Source organism: Echinococcus granulosus (assembly GCF_000524195.1).
Source record: "Echinococcus granulosus chromosome Unknown EG_S00068, whole genome shotgun sequence".
NCBI lineage: Eukaryota > Metazoa > Platyhelminthes > Cestoda > Cyclophyllidea > Taeniidae > Echinococcus > Echinococcus granulosus.
This window is the reverse complement of record NW_020170448.1, coordinates 372,064-386,818: the sequence shown is the minus strand read 5'-3', so window position 1 is coordinate 386,818 and position 14,755 is coordinate 372,064. Positions and strand designations below refer to the sequence as shown.

General features: G+C 43.2%; 1 protein-coding gene across 1 annotated transcript; it reads right to left on the bottom strand. All coding sequences in view use genetic code 11, as the record gives it.

Moving 5' to 3' along the window:
* Positions 1–8,739: 8,739 nt before the first annotated feature.
* Positions 8,740–11,271, bottom strand: EGR_07052 (hypothetical protein; the record flags this gene model as incomplete). Its single annotated transcript, XM_024496301.1, has 6 exons — positions 8,740–8,807; positions 8,872–9,114; positions 9,181–9,336; positions 9,391–9,570; positions 10,228–10,856; positions 11,201–11,271. 6 exons carry the CDS (start codon positions 11,269–11,271, stop codon positions 8,740–8,742), a joined length of 1,347 nt encoding a protein of 448 aa, XP_024349328.1.
* Between the last annotated feature and the right edge of the window lie 3,484 nt (positions 11,272–14,755).

Sequence of the window (14,755 nt, the reverse complement as noted above, 5' to 3'; positions counted from 1 at the left end):
GAAACAAAATGTAAAACACCTTTAAGGAGCTAGTATTCTTCATTTAGTCCTACATACGGTCTGGCTCGTAGTTCAGTGCTGACCAGTCTCCTATCTGAGTTTTTATTAAGCCAGCAAAGAAATGAAGGAGGCACGGTTTGTGCACTCAATACAAATCTTCATATACAAATCGCAGAGACTTCGATGATGGAAGCATTCAAGTTGCTCAATTTAAAGTCACGTTATTCTTGTAGGGAACGAGATTAGCAAGGTTGCCAAAAATAGACCATATTTGGAAACTTTGTTGGTGATATTTAAAGATTTTATCCAATGACAGAAGATTTTCTTCTGTGACCCTAAGTTTTGTTGATCATTCATTGACACCAGATGGTTGTTCTTTTGAATTGGATGTGCTTGTCCACTGCCACCTTGTCGCCTTGATGCCATAATAAGCCACACCAGTACGGCGAATGAATTATTACCCGCATAAAAAGGGTATGGGTGGCTATTGGCAAGCCTTTCTGGTGTATACAGCTTGCGGAGGGTACGACAACCTCAGTGATTAAGCAAGCACTCAATCACTACAGTACAAGGTTTTGTGATTTGCCATTATCCACATATTTGTTTTCATGTTCCATAGATAGAATTTTATGGTGTTAAAGATGTACTTTTCCATGCAATATAAATATTGCAATTTAGAATTTTGAAAGGTTACCATCTTAGTGAATATTTTGTCGCTCGAAGACCGCCCTAGAGACGAAAGAAGATGTATTAATAAAGAAGAAAATGCATGGAGAGGTACAAAATGGCTGGGGGCCACTGGCATGGCCCGAAGATCATGCTGCCTAGATGAAAAAGAACGGCGAAGCTTTAAGTGCCCAAGTGACTTAAACAAAGAATACAAATAATCAACGTATTACCTGGCACCTCTTATCTTTGGAGTTTCGTCGCTGACAATCCCCTCGGTCAAACTCCCGTGTCAGTCATCACAACGCAGTCGGTGATGTAAATTAAACACTCACGAATCAAAAGCGCCGAACATTAAAATTTGCTTGCAGCCGCCACGTCACTAATCTCTCTTGTCAATTTCACTGGATTGAGAGTTTCGTCTCTTTCGGAAACTGCATTGGAAAAGAGGAATGCCCTGGTCATCTCGTATGTCTACCGATTGAAAAAGTTTCGTAAAGATAAGGCTTCGTTTCCATTACTCTTTACCCCTTTGTTCTCACTTCAGCGCTGCCCAGACATATCTTTCAAAATTTCATTCAGCTGGCAGAGAGGTGGAGGAGGTACCGCCTATTCACCTACTTGACATTTCTATGCAAGTACCGTAGGCAGCTCCGCAATGAACCCTTCCAGATGGTTCACAGCTAGGGTCGCTGCAAGTGGTATTAGTATACCTGCCGAACGCGGGACTGGGGTAGTTGCCGAAGGTGAACGTCATTTTCAAACTTTCTGTTGGGGATCGCACTGATTCTCTCATCCACAGCATATGCCATTCTTCCATCACATTAAGGTTTAGCACTCGGAAATGGAAATCTGAGTGGCTGTCCTTAGGTATCGGGTTCGCTTTCCATTGTCATTGATGTAGCACCCTGAAATTGCACTAGCGACGAAAGAAAACGATACTAGGACAGAATATGCATCTCCAACGTGCAGTAGGGCTCGGAGGTTATTAATATGCCTTGCCCTTAGGACGCCCGCAGGAGGCACAAAGCCCCCAAATAAAGAATGTCAAAATTAGGACAAAGGGGGATACTATCACCATAACTAAGCACGTACAAATCACTACTGACAAACTAAATTGCCTCACTTTTAGTTACGTCGCAACAGTACTTTAGGAATTGCTTGAAACAGTGGCTACATGTCAAACTCATTTAAATGAAACGTCCATTTCATAACTTGGCCAAGACAAACAGTCATTAAAATTCGTTAAACTCAATGAAGCAATATAAAAGTGGCGCCCTAACCTGAGTATTGCCTTCCTCCCCTTCCGCGAACCTCCTTATGCAATGCCGTCAGTCTAACTTATTATGCGGGTAAGTAGGTAGATGGGCGGAAGGGAGGTGTTGAAATTTTATGTGAAGGGAGGGGGTGAAGGCGAGAGGCTGGGGGGAGCGGCTTTATTCATAAAAATTTGCAGCGCTAACACCTTAACTTTATGACCAATAGCGGATGGAATCACTGCCACTGAGGGAAGCATTGTACCCAACACTCTGCCATCATTGTATTTTTTTTCCATTCCAGTGCAAATTTTTGCCGGCTTTTGTGATTCGCCAAATCACTACCTTCAATTTAGGAAGTTCCATCTAAATTAGGCGCGGTTTCCCACCCCCTTCCCCCCTGCTTTTGCTTAAATTTCCAACCCTTTGACTTAGACTTAATGGAAGCAATTCCACTTTGTCAGTCTCAAGAAGCCATGAAACTCATTAGTTTAAAGGTCCTGGAGAAGGTGATGTGTGCGATAGTGAAACAACCTGTCACCCACAATCAAACACTTTTAATGTATGTTGTGATCCCTGGGATCAGTCACTTTGAGAAAGATACGCCAATTTGAAAACGATTCCCTACTCTTGATTGGGAAATAACCTGTCAAGGACAAATAACGTTTGTACTTTACGTGAGCATTAGGTAGCCCACACCGTTGCCGGCTTGAAAAGTCAGTCGTGATGCTACCACCAAAGCAAATGGTTGTCGCCACCTGTCACATAGGTGACAATCACTCACTTCCATCACTAAAGGGCTACAGAAGTCCCTCTTTCATTGTTCCATGGTCTAGTTGATCCAAAAAATATTACACAACACGGTTTTTTTTGTTGCCTATGCGTAAGACGCTAAGAGACTTGATGTCTCGTGTTACACCTGTCATGTATGTAGTTCACGGAGACGAACACCTTGAGATCATACTTTTAGGCCTCATCGTGACAGCATATTTACCAAGAGAGGCACATATTCCTCTCTATTTCTTATAATTCTTCAAGTTTTGCTTATCTGCACCATATTTTGCATTCGCTGAAGACTAAACAAACACGCACACACACACACACACCAATTGTTTCATTATGCAGAAAACAACAGCTTTCACCATTCTCATCCCTACCGTCCTCATTGTTACACAAACGATGAAGGCATTTTTTTTTCAGCCATTGCTTCGGCTTCTCACAATGTTCATTTTCCCCTAAAATTGATTTGCCTCTCAATCCCCCCCCACCTCCACTTTAATCCCTATGAATGTGGGTGTATGGGACCGAGATGGGGAAGTTCTTGCACCCCCTTCTCCCCCCACCCCCCCTACCTACCCAAACACTCGAGTTGAAAAGGGTAGGCGAGAGGACGACCAGAGGGAACGGATGAATGCAATAACAAATTTATTATTATTTTGCACGTCAAAAGCATTGTCACTTGCTCGCTCACTTGTTCGACCTATTGTCAATCGGCGAATGTCACTTGCGGTGGCGGCAACAGCAACATCTACTGTGGATGAATAACAAAAGGGCAGGAAAGAAAGGAAACGTTTGTTTTTATTTCCTTCCCTCCGCCTTTTCGATACATCCAACTCACTCTTGGTGCACTGCCAAGGGAGGTGGCATTCTTAAAGAAGCCTTGCATGACAGTATGAGGTAGATTTGTGCATCAAGACTAAACACATTCCACTTATACACCTCCTACAGATTGAGAGTTGGATGTGCCTTGCTTCGCCTTCTAAAATATTAATTTTTTAACTGCTTTCTAGTGTAACTATGGGTTACATTAACATAGTATAACCTTTGCTTTCTGATTAGTTGGGCGAACTAATAAGATTTTTAATTAAAATTTGGTCAGAGACTAGCGAGAGAGAGAGAGAGAAGACAGTGTGAGTACTCGCATTCACACGCGGCAAGCCAACTTACAAATGGGCACGCACAAAGTTGAGATTTGAGAACTGAAAAGTCTCCAATCCTGCTCTCCGCAGTCTGGGTTAATTGCTGTTGCTGTTGCGGCCAGGAAATTACCATGACTTGTACCGGCATCCACTCATCATTTTCGCCGCACTCGGCGCAGTCATAAATGCCTCTGTGGCAGACCACTTTCGTGGATCTGTACGAAAATTAAGCAAGGAACGAATGACAAAGATCATGCAGGTCTCCCCTTTTTCTATTCAAAGGAAGTAGGGGAAGATCCTTCTATATAGGGCGAACTCTTTGTCAATGCCTGATTACAATAGCATCAAGCTGAGCTGACAAATAGTTGGCAAATTTTTGGCAGATAGAATGATTAATTGAACGATCCCAAATCAGAAGCTGTGATTCGGTCCAATGCTTTTAAAGGTTTCACTGATCGAAGGAGAGTGTAGCTGCTCCACTGGCGTCGAGATTGACAGGGGATACAAATGTGTCTAGCATGTGAGGCAATGGGAGAGCAGGAATTGGAGAGGGGGGGTACAAGGGAGGAGCCAGTGCTATCACTCCTCCTCTCCTCCTCCCTTATTCAGGCTGTCTACCACAGGCTGTCAAGTAGGCCCAAATTGTCATGTGTGAGTGCGTACGTGCGTCTGTGCTGGTGCTTGTGTGCCTCCGATGGTGTTACATTTCTTCGTCGGCACATCTCTCTGCCTCTCGCAGTTTCAACTAACCACTCCTTCAGGGTGTCTAAGCGTGTGTGTGTGTGTGAAACACGATGCGATCGCACACACATTCGGTCTGGTCGTTTGTGCACAGTAAATCTGACAAGCCTCATAAACTACTCGGATGAGTAGTGCTGGTTTGGACTGGTCCGGGATAGGCTAAGCTCGTCTAGTCTGCGGATGATGCAGCAAACCTGATATTAGTGGTACACCACTTACTTGTCTGCCGCCTAATGTGCACTCATGTGGCCATAATTTATCCAATTGACTAGGAAAATGACTTGAGGTGGAGAATGCTTGTGCCTGGTTGTTCCTAATGGATCGTCAGAATTGTCCCCGCGGTAAGAAAAGATGCATGTATCACAAACTACCTAGAGAAAGGCTGGAAAGGCAATAGCAATATTGCGAAGTCTTGGCAGCTGGTAGATAACCACAGAAGTAAGTACTTAATCACTTTTTTTTTAAAATTGACAATTCTCCGCTGATAGGTACGAATGGCGAGATGTGATTTCTGCATCGCGGTTGTGAAAGCAATTGGGGAGTTTGAGGATCCACTATTCGTCATGACTAACATAATTCTGATTGTAGTCGTCGACAAGGCATATGTTCATTCATCGTCTTGTGTCAATTGGATGTGGAAGGGACAGGATATGTGTTTGGAGATGGGCTTAGAAAAACTCCCTCCGAGGCGATCTCTCAGCCCCCACTGCATCCCAATATAATCAAGTTACTTCCAGACCTGTATGGTTGATATCAGAAGAATAAAACACTTTTATGACGCCCCTTAATAACCTTTACTTCCTTGATCTTGATAGTGAAAGCTTTATTCAGTTGCAATGACCTAAACTCTTCATCAAAGTAACTAGTCATAGCACTCCTTAACATAGTGAAATGCCTCTTAGTGACATAAGGCACTAAAATATCATAACCATGGTCAAAATGACCTTGACATCCTCAATTTTACCAAGGTGGCCGCTCCTTTTTTGTCCTATTTTCCACTACTATAGTGCTGCCAAGGAAGTGTCCTCCTCATATTTTTGTCTCAACGATTTCTTATGAACTAATATGTTTTCTCATTTAAGTAGTATATTATGCTGCTGCATGATGCTTAGTTAGTAGGTCCTTATAATAATTAATTCCAGGCACAAGATGCCAATTTGATACATATTTATGTAAATATGAATAAATGACAAAATCATGGCGTAAACTTTATTCGCCATAAATCTGCCTGTAGCCTCTTCCATCACATTATGGAGAGAGTTGAATGACGAACGGTAGTTGCTAGCTGAGTCGCGGAGTTTCTGCTGCGGCGTCCCTAGGCGGTCTGGTGAGCCAAGAGTGTCGCGAAACTGGACGTGACCGGTCGACCACCACACCAAATAGCCGCATCACAGACATACACACACACGCGCGCATTCAGATGATTTGATGTACATGAGTGTGTGAGTGTGACCCAGATTTTCAGATGATAGGCGCGCACCTTGAAGCCAATTCGCATAAAATATCGGTGAGTTGAGCCAGAGAATGTGATTATGGTGATTGTTACATTGCCTTTCACCTCACTTCATCGCATCGCATTGCAGTGTATTGCATATCCAACCCAGCTCTCCGCTCTACGAGTCAATCGGCCCAGTCTTGCATCATTGGCTCCCTGCCACCTCCACCCCCCTGACTTTCCCTCCTCTGCCCTGTCCCGCCCCCCACCCCATTCCCTACTCTCTGTTCTCATGCTTGCGTGAACACCAAACACACAAGCAAAATTTATAAACCACTTCGTTACTCCACATACACACACACACACGTGAGTGTGCTCACATCAACTTTTGTGTGCAGACGACTAAATTAACTGCTCTTTTTTTCCACTTGCAGGTAAAAAAATTTGTCGTGCTAACGTGGATAGATGTTGAATAACACTGTCATCACAGGAAAATGATGCCTTTGTAGGATAAAAATAAATTTGTAAAATCTTAAGCTAGTCTGCTCCGATTCTAACTTTTATAGGATATCCCTTTTTCTTTCGAAAAGGGGAAATTTGCCCTGATTATCCGCGGTTTTACCTCATGTGACTGTCCAGTGCTTATTGTTGGGGAATGACGATGATGAGGTTGAGGCATTGTCGCCGTTCTCCGCCTCCGCCTCCTTTTTTCATAGTACTTAGTTCTGCTACCGCATTCCACACTTCCTTTGCGAGGAGTCCCCTTCCACCTTGAGTAGTTGGGAAAAGTTAAGCTTGATTTGTTAACCCGACTAGTTGAAGCCCTAATCACTGAGTTCAAAGCGTAATTCATAAAAGAAAATTCAAAATAAGACAGACAGCTTTCACGGCTAAAGTAGAGGAAGGACCATGGGACGGTCGAGTTTCAACGTATATTCTAACTGATCTAGCCCCTTACTCTCCACCTTTTGGTCTTGCTTTCTAGCAATGCCTATAGCCCTTCTGTGATTTTCCGGCTTCTAGAGAGCGCGGAAGGCTTGTTGTGAGACCTGTAGCTTTCCAATGGAGTGGGTGAGGTGGAGCAGATCTAATTCACGCCTTCAAACAGTGACTGGTGGATGTAGCTACAACCGGAAACAAACAAAGCAGAGAAGACTCCACACAACGTCATTACGTATCGAAACCATCCCTAATCTCCCATCCCCTTTGCGCTAAAGCCAGAACACTGAGGTGTACACACACACAAATGTGGACCTAAAATCACGTACACCGAGGAAGAAGCGAACAGGGAGGGCAAAGGAGAAGGAGGCGGCGATTTAAGCCGTGCATGCGTGCACATGAATTCTGACACGCTGGGACGAGTAAATCGTTACATCAGCACACACACACACACACACACACGGACAGGCACAAGCACAGACCTTTCAACTTCTTGCGGTTATGCGTGCCTGTCAAGAGGATGTGCAGCTGCATGCCTACCTACTTGCACGCCACCCGCGATCGTACATCATCCCCTCGATTCTCCTACGTGTGTTTGTGCCGAGGTGTGTGCAAAGATGTACCGATCATGCACAGAATCTGCACGACAACAACGACGACAAGGCCAAGGAAAGACGACACACACACACTCACGAACTGAAGGGGAGGTGGTGGTGTTAGTGTTGTAATAAAACAAATTACGTGTGCTTCTGCGCCGGTCCGTTTGTGCCTGGGTGTGTAAGCATTTCTTTGACACATTGATGAGGTGAAGGGGAGTGATGGGGAAGTGAAGGAGGGTGGAGGGTACTGTATAAGATGGGCACTTTGATCGTCTGAGTTATTGCCTCTTACTGTGGGTCAAACTTCACATGTCGGGTCACTCGTAGATGGGGCTGTCGAATGTCTCTTTGACCTATTAATCCTGTCGTATTAAAAACGCATCTCTCACTTTCTTGGGCAATTAGGTTATTTTTTGAATATTTCCCATTGGTTAGTTAGGTAGGTAGATAGTCTGCCATAATTAAAGTAGAGGAGATAGGTTAGTTTATCCATTAGCCCTGGAGTAGTGGTGAAAGTCCGCTAATGTTCGCAACCGGCAAGAAGACGGTAAATTACTTAGAGAATGTGCAGTTCCCTCAACTCGTGTCGCATTGTTGTTGCGAGCCTACCATTTTACAGATTACCACAGAGTGTAATGCAACTTCAAAGGAGCTGAGAGGGTGAGAAGTAGATGCATTCTCTGTCGCATTGCATTGTGAGTGTCTTTTCTCCGTGCGAATTTCATCTACAATCACACCATAGTTGCAGTCGTATTCAATCAAGTCTCGGGAGCCTGGGTTAGCAATTTATTTCGTCATTATTTAAATTCGCTTAAACAATAACAAGTAATACCCGCAACCGTGTCTCAACTCCACCGGGGAACCCACAGTAGGACAGGAAGTAGAAGCGGCTTTTGCATCTCCTTTTGGAGCTTCAAGGAGTTTAAAGGGGTCTGACTTTAACGAAGGCACCGGGTATTTGTAAGGATGACTTTTTTCCTGGAGGATAAACGTTCTTTCTGGCCGTAGAGTCAGCCTAGAATTTACAGAGCCACTTTTCTTTTCTCCACTCTCTGTGGCTAAGACAGACGTTGTATAATTTTCTCCACCAAAGCGATGAGCCGACATGGAGTAATGACAGCACATAGATTAAAGGTGGCGGTAATAAGATAGTTTATAGCACAAAAAAGAAGGAGGATATAAGATCACTCCCTTACGTTGCCACTAGCGGAGAGATAAAAGAGGAATTGGGGAGAGAGAGAAAAGAAAAGGCCTACATAAAAAGGTTATAGTGTTGAAGGATTACAGTGAGGGTAAAGTAGGCAGCGGACGCTCACGCTTCTCTCGTCTCCCATCCTCTACCTGCACATCACCACCGACCCCCTCACTCCTAACATCGGCCAATATGGAAGCGGAGAACTTGAGCTTCGGTTGTAGCAGAAGTGGTGAATCTGCAGTTGATTTGATCTGTGAATGATGTGGAGGATCGTGTTGACCTCTCGGGGTTGTGACTTCGGGGTTTTGAAAGGGTAGAGGTGGTGTAATGAATGACCATTGTTCGTTCCAGCTAGTGGGAGGGTCTAAGCAGTGCGGAGGCAAGGATTTCCCATTTGGTGATTTTGTGGAAAGGCAAGGTAACACCTCACTTGCAACAGTGGTGGAAAAAAATTGACGATCCTGATGGGAATTGCGGCCGTGGGTGTAGAGAGAGGAGGACGAAGAGGTTGATTGAGATCGACTTAAGTATCCACCTTGATTACGGTTCTTTCGAGCTCCACCTGTTGCACCCGGACTTACGCTTCCTAGAGGATTGCAGAAGTGCCAATTATACTCCACCATGTATCACCTATCCTTACCAGTTTCGTTAAAGCGTTGAAGAATCTTGCTCACACAGCCATGCGACACCTTCAGTTGGCGTGAGATATCACACGGTCGTACGCCATTTCTTGACATCTGGACGATCCTCAATCGGGTCTTGTAAGGTAGCGGGCGTCCGTTGATAAACATACCACCCAACTGATTGATACGACCTTGACCTAGAAATATGGTATCATGTTATATAACTCTTTCATACATTCCAGTTGCTTTCACAAAGTCAAGTAACCAGGTCAACCCGTTTTGTTTTAGCCCAGAAAGCCTACTTACATGATTTGTTTGACTTTACCTCATAAATACTCCAGATACGTGTATGCAAAATTTTTTTATGCACCTGACCGAAAATAAGGTGATGCGGAGGCGGATGGGGGAGGGGAGGGGTGACATTCGTGATTGGGACTAGTGTTTTTTTTCAAGTGCTAGCATGTACCCGATTTTGTTAACAAGTAAAATCTTAGATAATAAAGTGCTTTTAAAAAATAAATTTTAGAAACAAAAGTGTTTTATTTAATAGTTGCTCAAAATAAAAGTGGAGTAGAGGTATTAATCCCGTCACATTTTATTGCCATTTTTATGTATTGTATTTAAATTGATAAGTGATTCTGCAAAAAACTTCGAAAATTTTTTGCAAAACTCAAAGTTAACCTTTATCTGAAACTCATTTATTCCTGCACTAAAGCAAACCAACATTTATTGTTAAAAAGGATTTAATGCATATTTAATATTAGCTTAGGATAGAGACAAAATTTAAATGGAAAACAATCTATTTACATTGAATACAACCTAGAGATGCATAAGCCGGTGGTAGATCTCCTTACCCTCAAAAATTATAGCGGATCCACGGTCGGAGCCGGAAGGGGTCTGTTTAGTAGACGTTAATGTCGAAAGATTCACAATTTCCACACTTTGCGAGGCACTCTTTGATCGTGCTGAGAGATTTTGTGGTGGTGAAGGCAAAGGTGGAGGCGGTAGTGGTGGTGAACTCAAAATTTGGTTCATGGCTCTTCGATAAACAGCTGGCGGTAGAGCCCCGGAAAGCAAAAGGGAAGGATGTGGTAGTTCGTGAATCTTTGCGGGGTTCATGAGAAGGGACTGGGCGCACCAGGAAGGACTGCCAGGATCTCCACCACCCAGTGGAGGCATGGGAAGGGGAAATGGTGGTGGAGGTGGTAGGGGAAGAGTTGGAGGAGAAGAGAGAGGATTTGCTGTCTGTAAGTCTATCAATCGCTTAAGAGCAAGCCGGGCCAACGCCAAAGAGAACGGTTCCTCACAGAAATGAGAAAAAGGCGATAGGGATGAAGAAGTTGAGGTGAAGGTTGGAGGCGGCGGTACTGGAAGTGGACACGGATCTGAATTGCTATTTACTGGAGGCTGGATATTTGGTAGGGGTGGTGTGAGTGATGCCACAGAGTAATCAGGTATCTTTCTCGGACTACGCTCCATCAAACTAAAATAGACATATAAATGTTGGTAAATAGTTCTAAAAGTAGTCAAAATACAGAGGACATGTTAAAGCTAACGTAAGACACTAAAAATTAAGAATGATCAAGCCCATCTCGAGTCGAATGCGTCTACCAACAACAGAAACAGGTAAAGAAGAGCTCCAAAAAAGCACTGGGGATAACTACAAGGTCTCTTAGTTTGTTCATCCACTTGGTGAGGGAATTTAAGAGTGCGTGACCTACCAAACAGTGTAAAATCAGCAATTGAGCAAGCGGGACAGATAAGGGTGACGTTCCATTTGGCTCATTGGCTAGTTATGCGCATTACAGATGACATGGACGCACGCACGCGCGTGCCAATGATTCGGCACCGGAGCGTAACACCTCCCACAGTCGCACGCACGCATGCACACAGGTCATGCATGAATTCTATTGGTCGTAAGCTTTTTAGGCGTAGCCAATGTACGCGGTGAGCGGAACTGCACGCCTCGGTGGATTAGTGCGACGGCCACATCCCGGTTACATGTCCTTCTTTTAATGAGATAAGATTGTGCTTGCTATCTTGTGATCAAAAAGATTTCACAATCGGAAAAAGTTCGGGAAGCAAGCATAGTAAGTTGATTATTTAAAAAATGAATTTTTGCAAACATAGCATTAAATACTTGGTGATAGTGCACCCATGTCAATGGGAAAACAGTGAGATTTACTAGGTTGGTGCGGTGTTCATTAAAAAGGGACGACATTTTAATCCAAAGTATCACCCAATTATGGTAATATGATAGGAGTCGTCAATGTTTACAATACCTTTGATTAAGGTGCAAGAGGCGGCGGATTTTCCATCAGATTACCGGAATTAAGTCAGCTACTATGTGACAATCTCGTCAAAAGTGTTAAACGTTGGTGGGCCATTTAAGAGCTTGGGCAATTTTCCATTGGTAGACCTTCTTAAGCAAACGATTGCGCTTGTAGCACTTGATGCATCCGTTGTCCCTTTGTCTTGAGTTTTAAAAACTAATCGCCGATTAGAGAATGTACCAAAATGAGCGAGACTAGCTTAAGGTGATAGGTGTTTCAGGACTCCCTTGATAACACGTGTCAAGAGACGCAGCCACTTTATACAGGCATCAGGGAATGAATTTAATTCCATAAAATTTGGAAGCTAATTGTTCGAACAAGAAATACTTATCTCGTAAAGCTAGAGCTGTGTTAAGTTATGGATCCTTTCTTCCTATCATATTTATAGTCTAGAATCTGTGTGATGGGAGGTCAACATACCACCCAAAACCAAAGTGGTTGCCGCTACTAGCAAAATTATAAGTCGTGATCAATGTGGGGATGGCTATTGCTGGTCATAGTTTGCTTGGCTTCCACCTACATCGACAAGATGGCTAAAATTGGGGAAAGCACTGTGCGAATGAGTGTTATCCCTGGATTTCCTCGGTGGCATTATTTTAGCCATTGCTTTACACCTTTCTGGACTAAACAAATCAACCGTTAATGGGCTTTGCGACGGCATTAAGAAAATCACTAACTTATGGAACAATTAGCGATTAGAACACTGGGCCTGAGTTAGGACTCAAGACCTAGCCTACCAGAATCCTTTCTCTATGTCCTCGTTAAGAGAAGACAGTTAGGTTGGAGGTTGGAACTTTATGCCATTTTTTGAATGTAAAAGATGTGGAAGACCAATGTTGTCCAGGCTTGCTGCAGGAGTTTTTCGATGGTACAGAGAGACTACAAAAAAACCAGGTACCGGTCTGAAAACCAAAGAATCCGTGTATGCAAGGACAAAATTCGTGAAAATTTTACGTCAAAACACTAAAATTCTGGACGGGGAGGCAATGCAACCCAACACTTGTAGGTCGATCGCCAATTACTTCACCTGCGCCCATTCCTTTTTGATAACACGGGCCATAAACTGTGTAAAAGTGGTATCAAAGTGATTTTTATGGGCGAAAATGATGCACTGCTTTGATGTAATACAGTTGGGCTATTTTATGATCAATTTGAACGTGTTCTTGGATCTCATTTCATCGTACCTAAGGACATGACCGGATGCCAATTTCGTAGACAGAGAGACCTGTAAATTGAACACGCGTATCTGTGAAAAATGAAGGTAACACGTCATCTGGGAAAGCTACAAATAATATTGACATCCTGAACAGAAATCACATGAAGCATAGATAGCAGCAATGACTTCGTGCAGCCTGTCAGGAATTGCCAAATTGGGTTAGTTACATACATGTATTGTAGGACGTTGATTTGAAACGAAATTGATAGCACGAAGGGCTAAGTTGATTCCCCTTACCTTCACTTATTTCACTTCATAAGGACGAGAACCATTTTCGATTAATCGCTGTCTGACTTGTAAAGAGGAATGACTTTGCGTGGCAACCTTCCTCACCGTCCACTGTATATTTACGCCACCGCGCACTTTAAATGGAATCTCCACTTCATCTATACCACTCTTTGCCTACCTTTGGGTGTGCGGCTGTGCGCTTAAGACCGTTAGCTCAAATTCGCCTTAAAATTGCATAAAATGATAAAGACGAGGTTCACCTACTCCATACGACTGGAAGATGGACAAGAAAACTTCTCTTTTAGAAGCAGTCACGATTTGTGAGTGAATTTACGCAACTACCTAGAGCCTTGCATGGCACCTCGGACTGGGGGGAGGTAATTGCCTCAATTTTAGCCACCAAATTTCTTTTCTGAAACACTTTCAAGTGGTTTTTATCATCTCTTGTTAATCACATTATCTAGGAAATAATATAAGAAATAGGATGAACACTAGAAAATGGAAGTGAGCTAAAATGGGTTGACTAAGGTTGGAATGTTCCTTGCCTTCTAGAGACACAACGCTTTTAAAAACAGTGCACTTTGTATGCGAGAGAATGACAAAATGTAGATTCCTAGAAACCTTTAGCTGCTTTATCACTACATAAGTTCCCCCTTGATGCAAACGTCAGTTGACTAACCTGCAAAATGAACGCTCTATGATACCTTTTGTTATTGAATAGTAGCATCTTCTGTCAGTAGTATCATGCACCGACAAATTAATAAATTAATTTCGAAGTTTTGCGAAATCTATTTGAAGTAAGATACTGTGATGACTAAATTAGATGATGATAACGAGGCAGTGATAACATCGACATCTGTCCAACGTTTTGGCTTCATTAACCGCTTCATGAATCTTTAGAAAGACATTTGATTTTTCTTTTTTCCTTTAATACCTATTTAGATCTGATTGAGCAATCCTAGTAAAGAGCAATCTCCTGGAAGCGCATTGTACCAGAAAATTGTTGGAATTGCGGAGGACGAAGTAGTACCTCCCTTAAGGCTTGCAACCACGCCCGCCTTAAATACTCCAGCAAGCTAATACCAAAAAAACAACAAGAACTCCTTTCATCTTTTGTTCTGGTTGCAAACATTAAAAAGTTAAGGGGATTTATGACAAACTGAACAAACAAGGGAGGTCGTCTCATATCACAGCTGTTTCAGGCGCCTGGAGACTGATTTCCAACCTTCAGTTACTTGAAATTTGAAAGAATTTATACATGTGTTTCATTTGAAGAAGCGATATCGTCTGGTCAAAATCCATGGACGAAAAGAGACGATATGTGCAGTACTTGGGGCAAATGTGGGTTGAGGAGAGGAGAGAGGAGGGTGTGCACCGGCGAAGGGATAAGGGAACAAAGCTGAGAATAGTCAGTGGAGCATAATTCTTTCTTCCTCTCCATTAAGTCACTCACGTTCACCTGCTCGCTTCAGTGGTTGTTAAAAGACATTAGGATGTGGAATCCCGCATACTTCACTACAGTAGATTAAATAAAGTTGTTGATAAGCTGGTCCACCTTTTATTGATCTAATCCTACCAAAAGACCTTCTCCTCAAGCCATGTGTA